Source organism: Diplotaxodon limnothrissa, linkage group LG16 (assembly GCF_057381915.1).
Source record: "Diplotaxodon limnothrissa isolate DT_005_m linkage group LG16, D_limnothrissa_male_GT1.1, whole genome shotgun sequence".
Classification (NCBI taxonomy): domain Eukaryota; kingdom Metazoa; phylum Chordata; class Actinopteri; order Cichliformes; family Cichlidae; genus Diplotaxodon; species Diplotaxodon limnothrissa.
The window spans coordinates 25,126,392-25,150,717 of NC_140611.1; the positions used below are offsets into that span (position 1 = coordinate 25,126,392).

At 38.4% G+C, this 24,326-nt stretch overlaps 3 protein-coding genes across 4 annotated transcripts in view; 1 reads left to right on the forward strand and 2 right to left on the reverse strand.

Moving 5' to 3' along the window:
• LOC146616280 (coiled-coil domain-containing protein 148-like) overlaps window positions 1-14,806 on the forward strand; it is a 28,240-nt gene extending 13,434 nt beyond the window's left edge. For both annotated transcript variants that reach the window (XM_085374830.1, XM_085374831.1), the window contains exons 8-14: window positions 1,211-1,349; window positions 4,391-4,597; window positions 9,593-9,733; window positions 11,206-11,324; window positions 13,641-13,758; window positions 13,943-14,077; window positions 14,604-14,806. In XM_085374830.1, coding sequence (XP_085230956.1) covers window positions 1,211-1,349; window positions 4,391-4,597; window positions 9,593-9,733; window positions 11,206-11,324; window positions 13,641-13,758; window positions 13,943-14,077; window positions 14,604-14,747 — 1,003 coding nt within the window. In that variant the 3' untranslated portion in view covers window positions 14,748-14,806. The remainder of the gene's footprint in view (window positions 1-1,210; window positions 1,350-4,390; window positions 4,598-9,592; window positions 9,734-11,205; window positions 11,325-13,640; window positions 13,759-13,942; window positions 14,078-14,603) is intronic.
• A 577-nt stretch (window positions 14,807-15,383) lies between these two features.
• Window positions 15,384-17,493, reverse strand: upp2 (uridine phosphorylase 2). The gene is made up of 7 exons (XM_085374176.1): window positions 17,343-17,493; window positions 17,070-17,184; window positions 16,821-16,979; window positions 16,596-16,710; window positions 16,266-16,475; window positions 16,040-16,186; window positions 15,384-15,914 (listed from the first exon to the last, which is right to left on the reverse strand). The coding sequence occupies exons 1-7, from the start codon at window positions 17,393-17,395 to the stop codon at window positions 15,772-15,774; spliced, it is 942 nt and encodes a 313-aa protein (XP_085230302.1). The 5' UTR covers window positions 17,396-17,493; the 3' UTR covers window positions 15,384-15,771.
• Window positions 17,494-18,216: 723 nt separating this feature from the next.
• LOC146616282 (uncharacterized protein C7orf57 homolog) lies at window positions 18,217-23,385 on the reverse strand. Its single transcript, XM_085374910.1, has 8 exons — window positions 23,306-23,385; window positions 22,996-23,042; window positions 22,661-22,825; window positions 22,454-22,550; window positions 22,014-22,122; window positions 21,670-21,752; window positions 18,578-18,670; window positions 18,217-18,279 (listed from the first exon to the last, which is right to left on the reverse strand). The coding sequence occupies exons 1-7, from the start codon at window positions 23,383-23,385 to the stop codon at window positions 18,589-18,591; spliced, it is 663 nt and encodes a 220-aa protein (XP_085231036.1). The 3' UTR covers window positions 18,217-18,279; window positions 18,578-18,588.
• Window positions 23,386-24,326: the final 941 nt, after the last annotated feature.

Here is a 24,326-nt window from a genome sequence, read left to right on the forward strand (position 1 = left end):
TTTTTACTTAGACTGAAGTTTGTATTCCTATCTACTGATATTAATTCATTGTTATCTTAATATAGCTTAAGGTGGGGTGCATGCATACCCATATGGAAACGATATATACATAAATCTTATAAAGTCTGTATCTGTCTTGTGTGAAACTTGTATGAAAAGCATACAAGAGTGAAAACAGATATAAGATCCCTTGAAAAATTATATACATGAAACTTGTATATTTTGGATACTTACTAAAACAATATATGAAAGTAATGAGAAAGTGGCCACCTTCATGAGTGAATCGCATAAGCCTTATATGATTCACTATATGAAGTAGGCCACATCTTATGCAAGTCTTTTATAAGTTTTTTCTATTTCTTTTCCATATGGGTATACTTGAGCTTGTATGTATACTTTTTACCCTGTGTGAATAAATTCAAACTTCTGCACCCAATTCTTCCTTTTTAAAGTCATTAAAATGTATACTGTAAAGTTAGAGAAATCATTAAAAGCCCCAAACTACAATATAATATTCATAATCATTATAAGAGCCTCTAAACTTCTCACCACATCTGTATGAAACTCCTGGCACTATTTTTGGTGATCCCAGCATCTGTTGACAAATTTGGGGCGGACATCATAGTAATTTAACCTTAGTTATGGTTCATACTAGGTTTTGCAATATTATTTTATAATTTTACACATTTGACTTTCTTATATATTTCATTATTTTACTATCACTTACCACACTTTATATTTTATCAAAACATTTCTTTCTTATAGCATTTTGTGAGCTGATTTTGGTCCAACTGTAATTATTACAAAAGGACATCTTAATGATCTTCAGCCTTTCATTTAGATAATTACATGCGGGAGCAGAGCTCTGCTGTAACTGGACAGATCAAGATGAAAGATTAAGAACTCAACAGGATATTAAAATCATATAGATGCATAGTCACTTCACTCTGCAGAAACAACCTTTTAAATACGTATTTCTCACCAGGAGAGTGATTATATCAATATCTCCAAGCTACTTCAGAGCTCGATTTTTATTTACATACAGCTGCTTTTATATTATTGTTACACAGTACTGCTTTTTATCTGCATGTACTATATGAAAATGCAATGCAGTCAAATGAAGGTAGAGAAAGACAATTTTGTAGTGTTGCTTATCTGTTGCAGTGCTTTCCTTTCTGATCATGTACTGTTTGTGTTGAAATTGTTTCAGGTTCTGTGGCTGGTGTGAGCACGATCATGAACACTTTACGTTCACAGTGTCTAGGTATACTCATGACATACCCAACCACAGAGCCCTCTGCATGGATATGCTGTTGAGATTCTTTCCTGGGAAAAGTAGACAAGAGCTGGTAAGTACTTTAGGGGAAAAATCTGAATTAATTGTTAAATTTATTTATAAATGGACAAACAGAAAAGCCAGCTATTGTTCTAATCAGGAAATAGGTAAAAATCTCTAAATGTACAAAATTTGATGGTTGATATTTTCATATGTAAAGACATTTTGCATTAATTTTCTACAAGTTATGAGAGTAAATTGAGTATATTTTTGGTTTTTACACTATTCTATGACATTTTATTAACTAGAATAGTAGTGGCATAACATTAATAGCAGCAGAAGTCAAAAATAAAATAAAATAAATAAATAGTTGTAGTATAATGTAATTAATCTGGTGAAGCAATGATCACCTTTGAAAAGAAGTCTTGTTCCTCCTCATACAGTTAGAGTCACTCCTTGAAGCCAACCTGTGCAACCACAGTCTGGTGTGCTGACCACAGAACAACTGAGCATCACGTGCCTTGCTCAAGCCTAAAATGTATCTTTGGGTAAATTGGTCCCCAGGTTTGAATGATTGGTCACTTTCCACCAAGCATCATTTTATTATTATTTCTTTTTTCTTTACTACACACAAAACACACACATACATGCTCTCTTACATGCATTTACCATAAATTAAGGCATTAACTTTCCCACACACCCATCTAAAAATGTACTTTACTCCCCTGTGAGAAGCAGCCCCACAGTGTGAGTCCCAAGCTCCCTGATCAATGTAGCTTAGTACCCTGAACCCAGCAGTGAGACACATAGATAAGCCTGGACAATGATCTGCTCAGCACGCTGCAGGATATGCCATGTCACCCACTGTGGACAATTTGCTCACGCCACCACCTAGCATCACCATGACAACCGCCAGACCCTCTCTCCGTCCTCACCATCACCCAGAGACCTGTCCTCATATCAGTTCCAGCTGGGTGCTGCATTTAGAGCTGTGATCGTTCAGCCTTAGGGGAGTCTTGCAAGGAGGAGAGATGCCTTTCTCCATGCCCCTCACCCAGAAACATTCCCAGAGTTGGACTAATTCAGCTATTAGTCATAATTAGACTGGCTTGCATGCATAGGATAATCAGTGAGAACTATAGATTGATTTGCTGAAACCTCTCTGATTACACTCACAAATGCAATTCTGCTATCAGCATGCGGAAAAAAGAAATCTTGATTTTATTCAGAGTTTTTGGCTTTTTCTCTATCTGATATCTAAATGAAATCAACCGAACAAGTATGTCTTTGATTATATCCAGCAAACTAGTAAAATGGTCCCCCTAGCTGAACTCAGCTCTGCCTGTGTGCATTTCCAGTGAAAACATGAATTGTGACTGGCATGTGTGTGATTTGTGATATTTTGCGTGTATTTGTACACGAAATCCCATTAGCACTCCAGACAAATTGGTGACTTGGAAATTCTATAGTTAGCGTTTTAATCACAATTTAATTATATTTCTATGGAGTCAGCATCTTAGCCCTAATGTTTCTTATGTTGTTTTTCACTTTAGAGCATTGAAGCCTGTTCTTGTTTGAGCTATGGTATTCTGCTCACCTGCCGTTAAATTTGATCTCTGTGCAGTCATTTTAGGATGATAGCGTCATTTTCTGTTGCTTTTGTCAGTCATATTTTAGCTGAATAGAAGGTGTGAGACAAATGCTTTGTGGTATGTAACAATTGAAGAGCCTTGGTGATAAAAGCAGCCTAAATGTTTGCAATTTCTTGCAGTTCTTCTTTTTCTTCCTCTGATCCTGTAGAAAAATATCCGAAGGAAAATAGGGGAAGTGTAGAAGGTTTATTACTTTTCTCTTTTAACCTCGAGATATTTTAAATATATCATATCTTGCAGTAGTTTATCCATAGCCTTCAGTTGATATCCAAGTGGCTATCCCTATCTCAGAAAAGTGTCACTTTAATCTGTATATGGTAATTTCTTGTATTTTTGGGTGACCTAAAGTAAAACCAGCATGTCACTTTCACAATCAGGTGGTTGTACTCCAGCCAGCTATAAGTGGACATCTCCCTCTGCTGGATGGGGCAATTAAATGTCTATTATCTTTGTACCAGCAGAGAATCAGCAGGATTTCATAATATTAATATAATAGTAATAATAATATTCCATGCTAATAGTAAAAATTATTCATACCTCTTTGTACTTCTGAGTTTATATGGCCATTATTTATTTCACATTCTCCTCCAGGAAACCTTACTCTGCAGAGGAAATGTAAATGCAGCAGCTGAACTAGGTGGTGTTACACTCTAAGTGTATACTGCAGGCACAGTGCTGTGGATACATCCACACAAACTGTGAGTGCAATGGCTGAAGTGCACCCAAGCCTGTGCACAAGCATGCAAACATATATGCACATATCTCAAAGGCTCATGCTTAGTCTTTACTTCAAACCACAGTAAAGGCAGGGGCAAAAAGAGAAAGGGAAGAACAAAGCAGGTGGGGGGCTTTTCCTCAAGTTCTAAAGTTGTGTATTAATAAACAGGATTTGCTTGACTGCCTCTGGCGCTTCTGTTCCGTTGGCAGGTCTGTCAGCTCACTCATTTTCAATAAAACCATTCAGCCGTCTAATGCCTTCCCACCGTCAGTTAGCCACTATTAGCCCATAGATGAATATCATTCCCTCGGTTCCAATGAAGCAGCCAAGTGGTGCAGCCTCTGTGAGCGCTGACACAATGATGAATAGCTACAGGCAGCCCTCACACAGAAAGGAACTGTTTTCCTGTAGGACATTTCAAAGCCAGGAGAGAGAGAGACCATTTTATACACCAGCAGAGTTAGATCTGACACAGACTTGTCCCTATGGTCCTGCTGCCATTATTGTAGAATGTAGTAACAAAGGGAAGTTTTTGGTTTGCCATTAGCATATTGTTAATTTGGTGCAACACGATGCATAATATATCAGAGTTGCCGTTTGGGCTGTGGTGCTTTAGTTTTGAAGCACTATGATCACAGTGTCATCTTCCAGGTTTTTTTTCTGACTCTGTTTATAATTGTGCCTGATACATCTGTACAGTTAAACATACAAACAGTACACAGTCCATTCTCATTCTTCTTCCAGCTGGAGCATGAATATGTGTGGGACTTGCAGCGCTTCACCCAGGCGCAGCTAAGAGCAGTGCCCCAGCAGTGGCAGCGAGACCATGAAGAACTCCTGGCCCGAGCCCAGGTCACACTGCAGGAGGCAAAACATGCCCACCAGGAGGAGCTGGAGCTACACAGAGACCGCCAGAACCAGCAGGACGTTTACTTGCATCTCAGAGAAAAAGTTAGTGCCTCTTTTATACCTTTGAGTCTTCAGTTGTTGCATTTTTGAGATACACTGAAATCTACTTATGGTGCCAGAATATACGTTTTCCTCATATATATTCAGTATATGCTATATAGTTAACATAACATCTTTTTTCCTATATTCCTTTCAAGCTATCTCATGTGCAGCTGTGATAGTGTTAAGTTTGAGGGAGCAGATTGCCTGCTTGTGTACAGTATATCTGCTGATGAGGCTGTATATTACGCCAGGCTGCCTGACAGCATCTCTTGCTTTAGCTGCCACTTGGGATGGGCTGTGAATGCAAACAAGCTAATAAGAATGGTCTTATTAGCTTGTTTGCAAGCTAATAAGACTTGCAAACAAGTCTTATTAGCTTGATGTTGCTGTCTCCGAGGGGTGCTAGTTCACATTCGCACAACAAACAAGTTACTCATGTGAACAAATCCATGTGGTGTTGATATAGCACCAAGTTGCTTATGTCCTGTGGCTGTTTGGATAAGACACTGATGTATGAGGTAGGGCTGGTGGGAGCCGACAACACCGAACCTCATTTTGTCAAAAAAACACCACAGAGGTTGTTTTTCTGCTGTTGGTTTGCAGATGCAAAGTTCTAGGATTGTTTTCTGTACAGATCTGTGAATTCTTCCCTCTTGGCATGAATTAATTCTTTCTGTTTTCAGTGTTTTTAACTCTATATTACCACAATTTTGGTATCTTGTTTCGAAAGTTGTTACGAGACTGATCCTGATCCTAACAACCACAATATATAGTTAATAACTAGAGCCCAGCCAATATATATTGGCGAGGGTGGTGTATTGCCCGATAATTGGTATTTGCCTTTATATCGGTATTGGCATTTAAAACTGATAAATGAAAATTAAAAAAGTAAAAGAAGAGATGGAAGAAACTCTCTGTTCTATGAATGTGGATGTTGCATAATTTGTCCACCAGAGGGCACTCTGCAACTTTCAAGATTATTTTTAAACAACATTTTCATATCATCCTAGTTAGGACTCATAAATCGCTACAGTTACCAAATATTATGGGGGAAAAACAATATAAGAAAATATCGGCCAAAATATCAGGTTTGTAAATCACCAAAGATTGTATCGGTCTTAAAAAAAAGTCTATATTCTTGTAGCGCTGTGAATAACGATCTCCACTCCTTTCCTTCTGCTACCTGCCAGTAGATTATTTTTCACATTTGTGTCACACTGAAGAGTTGAAATGTTTTCTATACAAAAGTTTGAAAGATAGTACATTCTCAAAAACAAACAAAACCTCCCAATTTTTTTTATTTTACTTTCTAAATAGTAGTGCAACTTTATATATGACCATATACTTGATATGTCTTAAAGTGCATTATCCTAAACTTAAAGCAAAAGTTGGGGAATTGAAGACTGACTGTCAATAGGTTATTATTTTTTTCTTATGGAGTGTAATTTAAGTAGTGGATGTGCACATATTTGAGTTTGCGTGGAGGCTCAGATGGTGTCTTGTTTTCATTCAGTCTTTCTTTCCACCGCCTTTATCATCACTGCGCAGTGACACTGCAGCGAGGCAAGATGGATTCTCCTTCCGATGCGTCTGCCTCTTTAATGCTTTGGTTTCTGCAGCTGCTCCCTCTGATCCAAACAACTCCCCTGACTCTACTGTGAGTCATCCCTGTTGTATTTAGTGTACTGTGTAGGAAAATATGGTAGCAGAAACTTGCATATTGGAGCTGGCAGTATAATATAAATAAATGAATTAATCAAAATGTATATTTTATGGAGGGCTAACGGTCAACATGATCTATAATTCAAGAGCAGTCCATCCTGGTTTTTTTTTTTTGTGTTTTTTTTTAACAATACAATTGTTTTTTTCCATATAGGGGTAATCTGATGGAAAAGGATGAAAAGCACAGTTTCAAAAAAGACAACAGACCCTTTGGAAACAGCTTACTGTGAAAAAGAATTATAAAAGAAAGATTATAGTGATGGTACTTTTTGGTTAAGGCGGTAGAGTAAGTGCCTACTTGTTACGTTTTCTTCCTTGGGTTTCCACATCTCGTCTTCTCAGTGGGTTCAGATGAGAGCATACACAGGACAGTTTTTGGTTAGTGCCGGTCTGATTCTGACCTCATTATAGTGAGTGAGGTTGTGTGCTGCCATCCCACTCAGACACTCTTCAGGGAATGGTGCAGTGGGAAGAAATCAAGGGTAATTGATTTTAGAGTTTGCTTGAACTCTTCTGTTCTAGAAGGGGCAAGGATGCCACAGAAGACAATCTAAACTCATATATATGCACTCAGATGAGATTACTGATCATATAGCAGTTTCAGAAAGCGCTCCAGACGTGAAATTGTAGAAGCTGTGGTTGTTTTAAAATAAAAAGATATTTAAGATAACTAGTCAACATTACATGCATGAGACCCAGCTCACAATCGTTCCATTTTATCACTGAAAGACAGACTCTTCTTTTCAAATCACCATCCGTTTGTTCTGGCTCTTGTAATTAGCTCGTATTGTTCTCTGTGTTACTGTTAATTCCGGCCTTTTATTGTGTCCTTGCTTTCATTTTACCTCCCACTTATATCTCGCTCCCAGGCATATTTGATGAGTGATTGTGTTTTTTTTCCACATGAGTAAATAAAGCCTGGAGGGATGACAGATTGTTGCAACATGCTCAGGTGGGAAAGGGATGAGCAGGCCAAAGGACAAGCGGCACTACAAACAAAAAAGAAAGATTTCACAAAACCGGAGGTTTTCTTTTATAGCCAGCACTCTTTTTTTTTTCTCTCCGCCCTCCCACCTTATCTCCAGAGTACTTTACCAAACAAACATCACTGTTATAGATTAACTTATGGCCACATTATTTATGTGGTCTTCCTACAGTAATCAGGATATTCTCTAGGCTCTGTGTGAGGAGATCGCCTGTCATCGAGTCAGTCATTTAGTGGCTGCCGAGTCTCTCTGGTGGCCAGATGAAAACAACTGTGGAGTTGAGACAGTGTGTGGGCTCCACAGTGGCTCAGCTGACAACTCTCTGAGGAGTTAATTACGCATATGTCTATAATTTTTCCTTTGCACAGTGATGTACCTGTTATGGAACTCAGGAAAATGTTCATTGTCTTGGGTGTAAAAATACAACAATAATTGCATAGTTTCATTTTTGTCATCTTGTAATGGACTTCAGCTCTTGTCCCTTAAAAGATTCTGTAAATTTCATGTATCATTAACGTCACTCAGCAGAGTGTTCCCGCATAATAAGGAGTAATGCTATTCTCGCTTCTGTTTGTTGCAGTAATTTACAGCGCTGATGATTTTATGGTTTTTGATTTTTTTAAAGCCTAATCTGCTTCCATCAGCTGTTATATATATTAAATAACTTGCAATAGAAAGTTATGATGGCTGCTGCAATGCCGGCTGACAAAAGACATTTAACTGTACAGTGATATTAACAAAAGCTTTGAGCCAGCTGCAGTGCTCCGATAAAAAGACTATCATTCTTTTGTTATTCTGACATCTCTGCAGTCTTTTTTGTGCTACCATGAAAAAGGATGGTTTCCCATTTCCATTTGAATTCACAGAAAATGAGATTCCAGTGACAAATTACTGTAGACTGTACATAATGACCATTTTATTCTCTTTGTGCTACCTAAAATGCCTCTTCATTCCTGCCTAAACAAGAAGTCTTACAAAACACATTCAGACACTGGGAATCTTGGAGTTTTTAAAGAAACATTTCATTGTTGTGTGACCTGAGTGTATCAAAATATATGTACTCCCTACACACCTGCCTATATGATTTTCTATACATTTTGCAGGTATCTTATTTTGACTGATTGAACTTAATGGATAGTTTAATTATGTGTACTTGTTTTGCTGAGAAAATATGCCCACTAAAGTTATATTGGGTAACTTGTCAGAATATGCCAAAATTTCATTTTTTAAATGATTTATTTATTTGTTTTTTTGCATGGGTTTAAGCGTTTGATTATGTGAACACCAGAAGTTATTCAAATTATTACTGTGACCGTTCACAACCACAGGATTGTACTAAACAAAGCAATAATGGAAACTGTTTAAATAGCAAGTGCGCACATAGCTATGAGGCAAGAATGAAGATGAGGAAGAGGAAAGTACATGCCAGGATAGTAGAGACCCTGGTACTAATTTAAAAAAAAAGAAAAGTTAACTTTAAAAAAGTGTCCAGAAGCAAAAATAAATAAATATTTTCTTACTTCTCCAGGTTCAGTAATACTGAGAACTCAAAACATCTGCAGGAAATAATTTTAATTGTATTTGCGAGAGTTTTCTAAAGAATAACCATATTGTATTTCCATCTTTAGCACTGCTAAATAGAAGTGGATTAGAGGCTGGAGTGTTTAAATTCTTCTCTCAATCTCACAGCTGCTGCTTTCTCTCAGGCAGACATCATGTATGATTAACTTGATGATATTGCTGGTGATAATGTGTGCCTGGTCAGTATTCAACACTTCAATACCCGGCATGCCACAGAGAGGCTGCTGCATAACAAACCTGTCACTCATTCCCCAGCAAATGTTTGTGGCTATGTGTGTGTTTGAAAAGTTAAGACAGTCTCTTTCCAAATATCTAGCTGGGTGACTGAGGATTGCTATTGATTTTCTTTTTTTTCTCAGCTAAAACTTGAAAAATCTCTACATTTTTAACTTGAGGAGCTTCTGTGTAAATATAATTAATCTAAATTGCAGAATGAGGATGCCATTCTCCTCACTAGGATACGTTTTGTTTTAGTGTAGGCCTCAAACGCAAGGGTTTTCTTTATGATTCATTGTTTAGAGGGGCCTGAGGGGGATCTAGAAAAGTGTGAAAAGCAATTTTGGCACCTCCTCTGGAGTTCGTGCCACAATTTGGCAGCTGGTTGTCTCCGTCTGAGTAATTCTTTCCAAACAGTTGCTAATAGACAAGAATCTGCCTTTTTCTTTTCTCCTTCATCCCTTATGTGTGTCTGCATGTGTATTTGTAGTTGCAGCAGTGGCGAGCCCAGCAGGAGGAGGTAGCAAAGCTTGAGGCAGCAATAGCAGCCAGACAACAAGAGGAAGAAGAGGCGAGGTTAAAGAGGGAGCGAGAGAAGGACGCCGCCATCAGGTTGCAGCAGAAAGAAACAGTAAACACTTCTCCACCCTTATAACAAATGTCGTTATAGGTTTGTTAAATCCTGGGACATTTGCTTATTAATGTCTATACTTTTGCATGTTTCACCTTAGCTTATATTATATATTTTATTAAAGCAAGCATTTTTCTAGATGATAAATGCTACCTTTTGGTTGGTTAGTGTTTTGTGCGAGTAATTCCTTAAAGCCAAAAGCTCAAAGCTTTAGATATTTTTGTTCTACTGTTGAACTGTATCATAACAATAAGAGCAGAGATCCTTAATATGGTCATCTCAGGCACACAACTCTGCTGTTTGTGAAGGGCAGCCAATCAGGAGAAGTTTGCTACTATGGCCAGCTTTCAGGAAGGAGGAGCTAAAAGTAGCTTTTTTAAGACAGTACACAGGATGAACTGAGCATCAGACACAAGACCATATGTGTGTTAAAGAGGAACTTCTTTGAACTGTGACTCATGCAACACTGCCCCAGCAAAGGCCAAGAATAAAAATGTGGAAGTGAAAGGCCAACTTTAATTGTTCTTTTGGGATAAAATGAGTATGAATTCTTATGCTTCACTATGGTGCGTTCCATCCACTAACATGCAAACATCCAATCAAAAACAAGGGACAACTATGTAGAAGACAATGGGGATTAGTTTAGGTTTAGATGAGTGTTTACAGTATTGATTTCATGCTTTCATGCTTTCATGCTTTTTGATGCTTTCAGTACAGTATTGAAAGCATCAAATCATTTTGTATGTGCGCTCGTTCTAAAACCTTTTCATGTGTATGAACAGATGAGTGTATGAATGACTTCTCAAGGAATGAAATATCACTGAATGCCTACAAAACAACCGCTGAAAGTAATTGTCTCTTTCTTTTAGAAGTACTAGAAATGCCATAGAGTTTCTTTGGGTAAATAAAAATGCATTATATTTAAGGACTTTAGGAATGAATAAAATAAAAGAATAATTCCGCCATGGCAGGGTTTTTGGTTTTTTTTTTAAATTCACTGCGTTCAAATTTCTTGCCATTTATGGCTCCAGAATCTGAATGATTTAATTGTGGGCATGCATGGATATCAAATTGAAAGCACATTGTGGATATAATTACATGGGTATTTTGATTATTCACTTTAGTTATTGAACCCACAGGTACGACAGACCAGAATATGTGTGTGTGTGTGTGTGTATGTCTGACTGTTTAATTAAATTTCTCCTCAGGGGTCTGCTAGGCGAGTATAGGCAACCTGAGACATTCTGATTAATGAGAACATTTAGGCCTCATTGGATTCCATATAATTTAGCACAATAGTCTGGCAGACGTTGAAATATCATCTCATTCTCTCTATTTACACTTATCTGATTCCTGCTCTGTCTCAATCAATAGGACATGATGATCCTAAGAGTTTCCGTGGGAGTCAACTTAGTGGAAGTGTAGCCACTGTTCTTGTTCAGTTTTAGTCTTTGTTGATTTTTTTCCCCCAGGTCAGACAGTTTTATTTAAAGCAGCAGAAGAGGAGAGAAGTGCTGGAGCAGAGGGATCAAGAGAGGCTTGCTAATCTAAGAAGCGTCATGGAAGAACAGGCAAAGCGAGATAAGGAGAGGTGAGTGTTGCACCATGGGACCTTGAGTTTTCAGCGCTGCCAAGTGCATCAAGGTTGTTAAAGGCAGCTCAGAACCCTTAGATTTTCTGAATTACTCAAAACAGCCATGACATGTTTTTAGTCAGCCACTTTATGCGTGCAATTTGGGCGATCACTCACAGGAATTCACAGTGTTGTCCAAAATTTACAAGTGACCTATGTCTATTTGAAAAATACATTCGAGTAAAAAGTGGAATCTAGCATGCTGCATTTTATTATTATGTGAAGCACTTTGAACAAATACAGTTACTAAATTATTTTTACATAATTTCCATTGTAAGCAGTGAGTGACAGAGTTCACTCAAGAGTATTAACAGGAAATTATTACCATTTCACCTTCATTTGTATCATGTATCATTAGTCAGTCTTTTCATTGACTAATTAAATAATACACTTTGGAACTTTCATGGACACAAAACTTAAGAATACAGTGTCTATATTTTTTCTTCTTTACATAGTCTTATCCTATGTAAAGAAGAAATTATATGTATATAATATTTATACATACACTCTGTGGTCACTTTGTATTAGGTACACTTTTTTCTGTACCTGGGTTGAACCGCTTTTTTTACCTTCAGAACTTTGTTAATTCTTTATGGCATAGATTTAACAAAGTGCTGGACGCATTCTTAGAGATTTTGGTCCATATCAATAAGTTAGCGTCACACAGTTGCTGCAGACTAGTTGGCTGCACATCTATAATGTGAATCCTTTGTTCCACCACATCCTAAGTGTCTTCTATTGGATTGATATCTGTTGATTATGTCGGCCAATTGAGTACAGTGAACTCCATTTTGGTGAGCCAGTCCAAATTATAGCCTCAGGTTCATGTTCTTAGTAAAAGGAGAGGCACTCAGTGTGCTCTTCTGTTGCTGTAGTTCATCTGCTTCCTCTTTCAATGTGTGTTTGCATTCAGAGATGCTCTTCTGCATACCTTTATGCCAGGGAGTGGTTATTTGGGTTGATGATGCATTACTATGAGCTCAAAAGCAGCTTTGCCATTCTCCTCTCACCTCTGGCATTAACAAGGCATTTTCGCCCAGAGAACTGGCACTTACTGCGTATTTTCTCATTTTCAGACCATTCTCTGTAAATTCTATAGTTGTGTGGACAAATCCAAGCCCATCAGCAGTTTCTCAAATACTCAGACATCCCATCTGGCACCAAGAGCAATGCCATGTTCAAAGTCACTTAAATCAGTGGCCTTTCCCATTCTGATGATTCCTTTAAACCTCAGCAGGTCATCTTCACCGTGTCTGCATACCTAAATGTAGACATGTAGCTGTAACTCATGTGAGTAGCTGATTAGATGTTTGTGTTAATCAGCTGTTGAACAGGTATATATAATGTATTAGTGTATATCAATCATAAAATATTTACTGAATACACAGGAATATGTACTGCTAAATGAAAAACATAGTATTAATCAGAAATCACGGCTGATTGTAGTTTCTTAAATGAAAAGAATGCTCTGATAATAATAATGGATTGGATTTATATAGCGCTTTTCAAGGCACCCAAAGCGCTTTACAATGCCACTATTCATTCACTCTCACACACTGGTGGAGATAAGCTACGGTTGTAGCCACAGCTGCCCTGGGGCAGACTGACAGAAGCGAGGCTGCCATATCGCGCCATCGGCCCCTCTGGCCAACACCAGCAGGGTAAAGTGTCTTGCCCAAGGACACAACGACCAGGACAGAGAGCCCGGGGATCGAACCGGAGACCTTCCGGTTACAGATACGCTTCCCAACCCCCTGAGCCACAATGTAGCATTACAAGTACTTTCTCTGAATATTTGCAACTTTCTAACACCTCCATGCTCGACCCTTGCTGAGTCACTGGAGATGTCGCACCTCATCAGTGATGCGGGGTCAGTCAGACGTGAGCACACTGGAAACTTTCAACAGGAAAAATAATGTCTCAGACTAATGTTAACTTGCTGCTGAAAAATAAAACGTGCCTTTAAAAACATTCTCTTGCGTGGTGTGGTTTCCATTTAATTTCTCTGCAGACACACACTCACATTGAATCCGTATAATGTTGTTGACTTTGGCTGTGAGAATGAATTCAGATGCGAAAGGGATTCGTTGAGGAGCTGAGACAGAGATAAAAGCAGGTGATGGGAGAGGAGCTGCACTCTGGCAGCACCGTAGAGCCCTCCACAGCCTGGAAGTCTGCTGTGTCAGGAGCAATATGTAATGTTGATTGTGGCAGTGGCAGAGGAAGAAAGGGATTGTTTAGGTCTGATGTCCACACCTTTTCTGCTTCCTCTAGGGTGCAGTTTCGGGCAGATATGCTACAACAGCGACGGCTGGATAGAGAGGCGCGGGAGCTTGAGCGGCAGAGAGAAGAAGAAGAGAGACAGAATCGTCTGGAAGCTCTTAGAAACCAGGTGGAGCATTATCTGGTCTTTCAACCACTTGGATTAGTTCTGTCAGTGAAAATAACTCACAGGGGAAAAAAACTTGACTCATCCTTATCTGAGTAAAGGCATCACTGCCACCTTATGGCAGTAAGTAAAAAGACAATTGTATATTATTAGTAAATCCAGTGTATATTTTTCTTATTTCTCTAAGGTTGGGGTGGTGGCAGAGGCAGACCCAGAGAGGATGATGGCAGACACAGAGGCTTGGAAGTGTCGACACTTGAATGTAAACGAGTTTGAGCTCCAAAAGCCTCTCTACAGTATAAACACGTACACAGACACACAGGTGAGACATGATAGGATCTGCCCTCCTAACCACTTTCTTTGCAAAGTCTTTAAGGCTGCATGATCATTTGCCCCTGTCCTCTTATCTCTGCTCTGTATGTATTGAGCCTACATGACGTCTCACTCCCTCACTCACGTTTCCTTCGTTACATTAAGTCACTTAAGTTTCAGTTCCTTTTGGGTGACACTGACCAGTGACCCATGCACTGGTGGAAAATTATGTAAGCTGGGTGGCTGGCCAAAAAGTGTTTGTCCTCAACAGTCTTAATTTCAAGGCCACCAAAGTCAGTCAGTGAACTGTAGAGTCTGTGTGTGGTTTTGTTTTAACAGGTTAGGATTTGGGTATTGTGTAATATAGGTATTGACTAATGATTGTCAGACTGTGATGCTTTTCTCTTCTGTCACCAAATGATGATGAATTAATGATCAAACCTTATGTCAAGTATTAAATGTGTAGTGAACCATTAAAAACAGCAAAGGTTGCATAAAGCAGCTGTGTTTATAAAAAAAAAAAATCTATCTTCCAGATTGTGTCTGATCCAAGAGTGCGGGTTGAGCAGGCTCTGCGGGAGGTCGGTCTACACCAGAGTCAGTATGCCAGAGAGGTTCTGTCTGTCATCGAGCCCCTCAAACCACCTCGGCGAGACACAAGGTCCATACTTAAATTCTGACCCAACTTTTGTTTAAGTCATCTTATGAAGTCCCACTCTTGTCCCAATATTAAACAACATATGGCTTATAATGAATTTGCTTCATGTGTAAGAATCTTTCATGGTATTTAATTAAGAGTGCTTACAACAGCTGCAGTTCTTACAAAGTAGTTTTTTTTAACTACAGTATCGTCCTCCAAATGACAATTACAATTACTAACTTGTAGATTTTATATATGAGAAATACATACAGTATCTGGCAGATGTGTTGAGCAAAGAAAAAGACAAATCAATCTTTAGTCACGGACTGCATTTTAGGGTGGGTTGTATTTGCATAAAAAAATCTTGTGTTGCAGAAGCTACTAACATCCTCAAATATTTGATAGCGCATTTACTAAAATATACTGCTGGAAGTTCTAATCTAAAAAAAATTGCTGAATAATTTTCTTCTAAAAAAGCATGTAAGAAGGTGTTTTTCACCACTGTCACTGGTATCTCTTTTTGTAGCAACAGATAGTTATTTCTCACTCTAAAATGACTTGAGGCTCCTCAAAGATCAGTTTTAGAACCACTTATTGCTTGAAAAGCCAAAAAACAACCCCCCCCCCCCCAAAAAAAAAGACAATTCAAAGACTCCAAATCTGCAAAAATGTCCAGACGTGATATTTTTATTTCAATTCATTGAAGTGTGTTTCTTGGTCTTAAACACAAGCCCTTAAAATTCAAAGTAATCTCCTTTCTTGCTGGACTGTAATTCCAGCTTTGGCAGAGATAAACATGGAGATCAAGATACAGAACATATCATTTTGAACATTTGTGTTATTTTACAAGGATATATTTCTAGATAAATATAGTAGATATAATACATACTTACACATATACTCTATAAGCATACATGCAACACGCTTAATATTTTATTGTCAAATAAATCATAAAAAAAAATCTTAATGTCTAACTTTTAAATATTTCAGTATTAACATTTTAAGTGCAATATACATATCCACATGAGTCAAAACTATGTACATGCTACAGGGCGACTGGATTGTTAGATAATATATCCCAGGCGTTTCTTGATAAAATGGGCCACCAGAATTTGAGGTCTCTGCTGATATTCCACCAGAACATCATGAGATGATGTGATTTGGTCCCCCTCAAAGCGATTCAGCAATGCAACACATACCACAGCTCCTGGAGAGTGAAATGAGAGTTTTTAGAATAGTGCAGTATGTCAAAATCACAAGTAGAAGATGTACTTTGCAGCATTCAGAAGGTTTTGCCTTCATACAGTGTTTGCATTGTTAGAAAAATAATACCTTTGAGACCACAGACACGGCACATAGCAGCGAAAACAGTGGACTCCATTTCAATATTCCTCACTCCGGCCTCATAAGCTTTCCTCAGATACTCCAGTTTCTCTTCTTGGGAGAAGGAGCACAGAGCTCCATCCAGTCGGCCCTGACCTACAGAAACGGAAAACAGGATTTGTCAGGGGATGACAACTAGGAATTACAAATAAATGGAATTCTGTTCATACTGTACCTTCATAGAAGTCATGGGTGCACATGGTGTTTCCGATCACTGTTGGAAAAGTTTGAAGCTCAGAAGAGCACTGCAGAAGCTCGTTGGCCACTCCCTCATCCAGCTCAGTGTTCCTGGTGATAACTTTACCCAGAACGACCTGTTCAAACTGGGGGCGGAAAGAGTAGTCCACTGCTTTTTCCGTGATCACCACGGTCCCTGGAGCCAGACCTGTAGATAACACAGGGCATAATTTTCTTACATACTTTAACAAGAGTATTGTATTAATGACTTGAACAACTTGTTTAACTGCATGTAAAACTTTCTCATATTAAAATCAAAAAGACTTACCGACTCCACCAGACGTTCCCAGGCGAAACAAAACCACATCACGGCACTGGGCATGGTGCAGGAGCTTGATGAGCTCATGCAACATGATGGAGATTGATGGGACTCCCATTCCATGCTGTATTATATACACATTGCGTAGAAATTACATTTTCTAATCCGTAAAATACTTTTTCCTAACAACATTTAAAGAACAGTTCCACCCACAGCAAATAATGAAATACCTACACTTATAGAGAGAACTGGTCCCACTTTGTACATGCAGTAGCGATCAGTTCCCTCACAGATATCTTTGATGTCTCCTGGGTTTCCTGGCAGTTTCAGCTCCTGATGGATGAACTGGGCGAAAGCCTTCATTCGGTTTGCACTGCCACCAACACACACAAACTGTGGGAAACAGAGAAAAACAGAGGATTGTTGAATTGTTTTAGAGCTTTTAGAAAATAGTTTTATTTAAGCTGGACTTATTTTACAAACCTTAATATCTCCAAACATTTCAGGAAGGTTGTGAGTCTTAGTGCTCAGGCTGAAGTGGTAGAGAATGTCCTCTTCCATGGTGTCCAAATTGGGATTTTTTACTTGGACCTGTTCACTGAGTAGATTTTAATGCATTTTAGTTCATGAAGAGTGGTGAATCGACAATAAGTATATGTGCATGGATTAAATATATATTAAAACAGTGACATAAGTTTAAAGAAAAGCATCAAGAAATACTGTTTAAAAGACTTAGTTTAGGTTGCCAATACTTACTTTATATACTCATTCTCCTCATTCCCCATGTGGTTCAGAAGTATCGGTGTCATTACTGCAGCGTACACTTTCAAATGAAGTTTTAAAATGTCTCAAAACCTCCAAGTGTTTTCAGTTACTGCTTTCCAAATAAGAGTCATATCAGACTGTGCAGCAGATATAGTGGTGACCCCTGACCTTGCCACTCATTGGTTCCAGAAAGAGGGGAGTAGCTCAACCCTGCTGCTCCCACAAAAACATCCTCCAAGCCCCAAACAAACAGAGTACGATCAACCATAAAATTACCACAAAATAATAAAAATTACTGTCTGGTTCTAAAGTGTAAGTAAAGTTTTAAAAAGTCATACGAGCACCAGTCAAAATAAGCAATTGTTCATAAAGACAGTATTAATTTAAAGGCTGTTAACTCTTACAAAAGCATGAGTGTGTGGGTGTGTAATGTGTCACCAATAGCCAATCTGAGGCTGGTGAATAACTGGCGTGTACTGACATAATTTAGCAAAAGAACACCGAGATAACCTCTGACACTAGCACTGTCATATGAAAACAGAAACGCACAGAGCCAACATAATGTACCACGAACAGGAATCATGTTTAGTGTGGAAAATTTAGCCTGTGACATATACATATATATAAATGTTTCATTTTGGATTGGTTTCATTTTATTTGAATTATCAAACTTTTCCCAAAAGCTGACATTTACAGCCTTGTAGACACAGAAAAAAAACTTAACACAGGAGTTAACTGATGCCTTCAAGTGCACCACTAAAAATCACAACAAATAAAACGTCCAAGCTGTAATTCAGTGAGGCACTTTAATGCTCGAGTAAAAGATTTAACAATACAAATTTTTCTAAAACAAAGTAAAATGCTTGATGTGTCTCAGCATGAATCTTGTACGCCCTTTTCCCATCCAGGCACCCGGCAGTCTTCCGATCTATTGAAATTGAAATATATAAGAGTACAAGTCATTGTCACATAATTCACTATTATCTCTGTTATAGTGTAAAAAAGCCTTCTAAAGTCGTAATGACTGGGACCTTGAATTTTGTCACCTTCATCTTACATTCTGGTTATTAATAATAATACCCTCATAAAATCCATACACTGCTTAGCAGTTGGCCTTAATTTCCTTTCATAATGCAAAATGAGCATTCTGAAAGCAGAATAGGAAATTGGAATGTGTTATGCTTATTATAGGGTTAAGACTGTAACTCCATTGCTGCACTACTTACTTGACACGTCACTATACTGGTTTGCTGTCTTCTGCATAACCAAAGCTGAGCAGCTTTGACATGTCAACAGGGGCTGGTTTCTTGTCAATTACTCTGAAAGAAGATTAAAAATATAGTCCAAATATGATGGAAACAGAAATGTGAAAATTTGATCTTTTTAATGTCTTTTCCCCCTGTCTCTCTTTACCAACAAAGCTCGTTATTTCACTACACATTGCCTACAGTGCTCACAGTTTAAACATTAAAAATGGACCGTACCCCTCCAACACTGAATAAACTCTGGCTACTTATGTCAGGGTCCCTGTGCCTACCCGGTCGGCTCAGTACGGCTACATATGTTTTGTATTCCTTTTTTTATTTTTTTCCTGCTCTCTCCTTTCCCCTCTTTCCCTCCTCCCTCTGCCTGGGCGGAGCTTACCTGCGGGCTCCTGCCCTTGGCCCACGCACCTGTGGCTCATCACGAGTGATCCAGCTCTTTTATAAGACGGCAGCCCTGTGTTTCTCGTCGCTGGACCGTTGCCGACCCTCGTCAGTGTAACCCCAGCTCAATGACTTCAGAAGTGTTTCATAGCGATTTACCTAACTACCCATTCGTGTCTCTGTGTACAGATTCCCTGGACCTACCCCTGTGTTACCCGAGTGAGTGGAGTGTGAGGAGGAGTGGACGGAGAGTGTGCATGTCTTTCCCGTTCGTGTGTGGACCCCCGGAGCCCGGCTTTCCCCTCACTTTTGTAAATAATCACCTGGTGCATCATAATAAAGACTCTTGTGCTTTCAAGACCTAGAGCCTGCGCGTGAGTCCGTTCAGTCCCGTTGTGACAACTTATTACAAAAATTGGCTTCCCAACTAGTATTTGTCAAACAACACAAATATAGCAAAGATCCAACTGTGCAAAAATGATCCAGCAAAAGACTGGCTGCGTCTCACATTCAACATTTATCTCTTATCTCATTCAGACAAAGCAACAAAGAGAAGCACAAGTATTTTTCTCCAATTGGTTAGTCAGTCTTCTTCTGTCTGGAAACTTCCAGATTGCAACTGACTAATCTTCCTCCAACACTGTAGCTGATCAGCAGTTAAAAGTTGTTGTGGTAGGTTGATCTGTTCTGGAAACAAGCTTAATATATTACCACACTGGGGTGTTTGCAAATTTCACATAACTTTTTTATGGTAGACCTTTTGTGGAGTGCTTTCAACAGATATGATTGCGATCTCTGGTGCATTGCATGCTAGGTTATTTTGGGTTATTGACAAGTCACTGACATTTTCCCAGAGGTACAGAGAGCACACAGAACTAATCAGCTGTTAGCCAAAGCAAATAGATGAACATCTGGATTCATCTAGAAACCATCTCTCTGGGTGCTCTTTTGTTTGACCTAAGTTTTCAACCTGCCCAAGAGCATTTGTGCTTTGTCATCATAACACAGAGACGTATGGGACAGAATGTAATTACAACAATGTCTTGAATGTACATATATTTTTTAATTAGCCATTTATCTTTGCATCCTATACTGTATTATCTTAATGCTAATTATTACAAAAATAGAATGCCAAATATAAATAATATTAGTAAATAATACTCTAGACATGTTCGAATATATGTAAATAGATGGTCAAATCACTGTATGTAAATTAAGGTTTGTTTGATTTTAAATAACATTTAATAAAAGTCAATGTAATTAACTAATTTGTGATATACTATTTCTGTTGTTTCTTTAGTAAAAACAATGGGGAAAAATTCATAGTAAAAATAAAAAAAACCAAAACCATCCCACGCCTTTATCTGAAGTTCATACTAGACGGAACAACACTGTTTTCCTGTAACAAAATGATGTTTGTACTTGGATTAAACAGTGGTGGAGTGCCTCACCTCTGCAGGGTTGGGCAAGAATAACAGCAAAGGTTTTTTGGGTTTCATGGAAGTCTGCGTCACTTTAAAGTTTCATTACTGCATCCTTCTGGATTTAACATTGGACTGTTGTTCGTAGTTTACACTGCTGTTCCACTCTTGTGCTTTTAAAACCCAAATATTGATTTTCACCCCTCTGCTTAGTTCCCTCACTCATGCTGATCTTTAACTCTGGCCTGCATCGGCAACCATAATATACTAATAGTATATCAGTATGTTCTTTCTCCTTCATATTTCCTGCATAAAGTTGAGACATGCGCTACTGTAGTTTTTTGTTTTTTTGTTTTAATTACAATGGACAGTTGGATGGTGTCCTCATAATAAAAAGCACATACATGTTGCCTCTTTATTGATCTTATTTCGTCTGCTTCCTCATTTCAGGGAACTCTTGTGTGTGCCAGTACGCACATGAATGTTTATACCTTAACTGACTAACCATGAGTAAGTAAGCAGTAGGTCATACACCAGATCTTAGAGACTCCTGGTTGTTCTGGTTTTAATGGCTGACAATATTGTTGACAGTGAGTCATTTAGGATGAATAATTTAATTTTGATCACTTTATCCACCCATTTCAGCAGGACCACACATAGTTAGTTGGGCACCATGGTGGCTCAGTGGTTAGCACTGTTGCCTTGTTGGGTTCAAACCAGGCCCCCACCCGCATCTTCCCTGAGTGTATGTTTTATGAGGGAGATCTAAGAGCTCCAGTTTCACCCCATATTGAAAAATACGGTGGGTTGATGCTGCCTGTGTAGGCCCATGAGAATCTCCCAAAAGACATGATTGATTACTTTCTGCTAAATAAAAAAAGTATACACAGTTAAATGATCTGATGCTCTCCAACTGAGTTCAGTTTCATTACTGGCAAGCACAAATTGAAATAAACAAGTTTGAATGCAATCAGAAATAGTTGCACATACAGGACAGTGCAGGAAAGCTTTATGACCTTTTATTCTATGTGGTTGTCTACTTAAAATAAAGACCAAAATGGACTGCAATTCATTATTATACATGTCCAATGTCATTTACAACAAAGGTGGATTAGTATTAGTGTATTAGTATGATCCCATTATACTTTATGTCAAAGAATCTAATAGAGTTGTAAAACTGCCCTATGAGACCTCCCTTACACTAAGCATAAAACAGAACTTCAGCACCATCTTGTGACCACACTCACTTACATCCTCCTGAATTTGCTGGCCTCATGATATTGACTGGATGTCTGCAACTTCTCTGTCTCACTTTGGTGGACAGAAATGTTGTCCTGTAAAAAAAGTAAAAACAAAATCAGAATACGTGGACGTTATTTGTTGTTGACTAATTATTCCTAATTTGGTTGTTTTTGACAACTTAGCAATCAGCTTAAGTCATAGGAAGAAAGTACCTGAAGCACAAAATAACTGTCTGATACTGAGTATGTAACACTAAGCGAACAGTCCTTAAACTAACAACACAAGAGGTGGGATAATTGTTTATGGATCATATGCCAATATTAGTTTTCTAAATGACGTTGGCATTACTGTACCTCCTCTTTCTCATTGTTGCTGCTGTTGTCTCTTTCCCAGGCTGACATGTTGTCGCTCCCAAAAGGAGGTTCTTGTGGTTCAAAAGCTCCGGGGATTTTCTTCTCTTCACTGTTAATTAGCCAGTTGGAAAAAACAAAACAATATAGGTATATAAAAGTATCAAATCCTTAATGACAGCTTAAATACAAGATCAAGCAAAAACAAAACAAAACACAAAAACAACCCCCCCCCCCTAAAAAAATAAAAAATAAAATAAAATATGGCTGTGGTTAGCGAAACAGGATAGTAGCATAAAAAAAGGTTTTGTTACATAAACAGTACTAGCAGTGGGAGAATCTTTACGGTATTACTGGCAAGTATTTATGTACGTATTAGAATAAAAACAAAGTGTACATACTACTATGAGTGTGTGGTGAAAACAATAACACAAATTTGAAACCTTGGCTCGCTTAAGTCTCCTGATTCAAAGCCAAACCAATGTGGAGGTTTGTATGAACTGGGTTTAGAAATAACTGATTCCTCGTGGCACAGAAGTCCTGTTGAACAAGGATAAAAAAAAAAAACACGGGGAAAAAACTAATGTTTGTAGCAGTTATCATACGGCAAGAGGAAAACATGGAAATGTAAGAAAACAGGACGGCTTTACCCTTATGCCCTCCTTGTTTTGCAAGTTTTACATAATCAGAGTCACTCTCTAGGACTCCAACTCTTCGCCCTCGGATCCTCTCCTCAGGAAGAGTGTTGGTAGTTGGGGACAGTCCAGGGATCTGTGAGATGTGGCCATTGCTTGTATGGTATCCTGTTTTGACTCCTGCAGTTTTAGTATACAAGCACACATATGTATATATATTCATTGCTTTATAAATTGCATTATCCCATGTGCCTATGTTACTTCACACAGCATCTCTTCACCAGTGTTATCCTCATAACCTGCACAACCTGCACACCCTGAACTAAGTATTCATAATTAGTTTTACTTGCCATATTTTGTTGGTTCCAGATCGTTACTCGTGAGGACGAAGGAATTTCTGGTGGAAACGGAAACAAAAAAGCCTGTCAACCTTTCCAGTTATACCTTGAGCGAGCCGCAAGCTGTTGTCATTAGCACCATCAAAGCAATAGTTAAATTAACCTTGGCGTTAGCTAGCTAATGCTATCTGTGGTAGCCTTGATTTTTATCCACGCCTGTAATTAAACACACATGAAAAGTAACATGACTAATTTGACTAAAGTTAAAGTTTCAAGATAGCGATTAAACTTCTGATTTAAAAGTAAAACGTCTTCGACTTACTCTGAATTCATTGTGAAAGCGGAGTAAGAAGCCGCTGTGAGTGGAGGCAGACTGTTTGGAAGTTGTGATCGCGTTTCCATGGAAATGGGCTTGAGCCCTCTGGAATACAGTTGCTGTCCAGAGAAAAGTGCTGCGCGCAGAGTGAATACTCTCATAGGGTGCATGGAAAATAAACAACAGTTAGTTAGTTAGTTAGTTAGTTAGTTACACTCATCATGGGCATGAGTGTCAATGGTAATTTGGGGCTTTTAATGATTTCTTTGAACTGTGAGTTTTGCAAGGTGAAATGATTCTGCAGCGTGCATCTTCGACGACTGCAAAAACTTGGAATTGGGGTTTGAATTTATTTAGCCCCCCCCCCCGCCTTTCTATGTGAATGACATTTAGAGAGAGATTTGATGAGTTGAAAAGCTTTGTGTAAGGTGTATTTGAATAATGTTTTTAAAAATAATCCATTGACAACTTTTCAGTAATTTTCTATAAATAAATACTATCCAAGCATAAACTATCCTTTAGCCAAAGTTCTTCTTTTCAACCAGAACAAATAGGCTGTCTGCACTTTCTTCTTAAAATGTAATAAAGAATTAAAAGTAGATGCAAATCTGTAGGCGATGGGACATTATCTTTACTTTCTGTACATGAATACCTCTTAGGATAATTTTTTTAAAAGTATTATTTCTTTTCTCTTCAGCAGCCATGCATGCTTTGAAGTATACCAATAATTTATGAGGCCTCAGGTATGTTCAGAGCTTCTCTCAAGTGCTAAGGGCATGCGCACAGCAATCCAAATAGCAGAAGGAGCTTGCGTTAACATGTTAAGCTACCCAGAGAGAATATGTCAGTGACAGGAAATGCAGTCTATTCCTTCAGTAGAAAATCGCAATGTCGCTTGAGATCATTTGGTAGTAAGAAAACGAATAATGCACAACAGCAAACAAGGCAAAAAACACTTTATGGGTGAACCCAGAGACATTTCACTAGATATGTAGTGCATCTGCGTTTTTAAAAACACTTCACATAA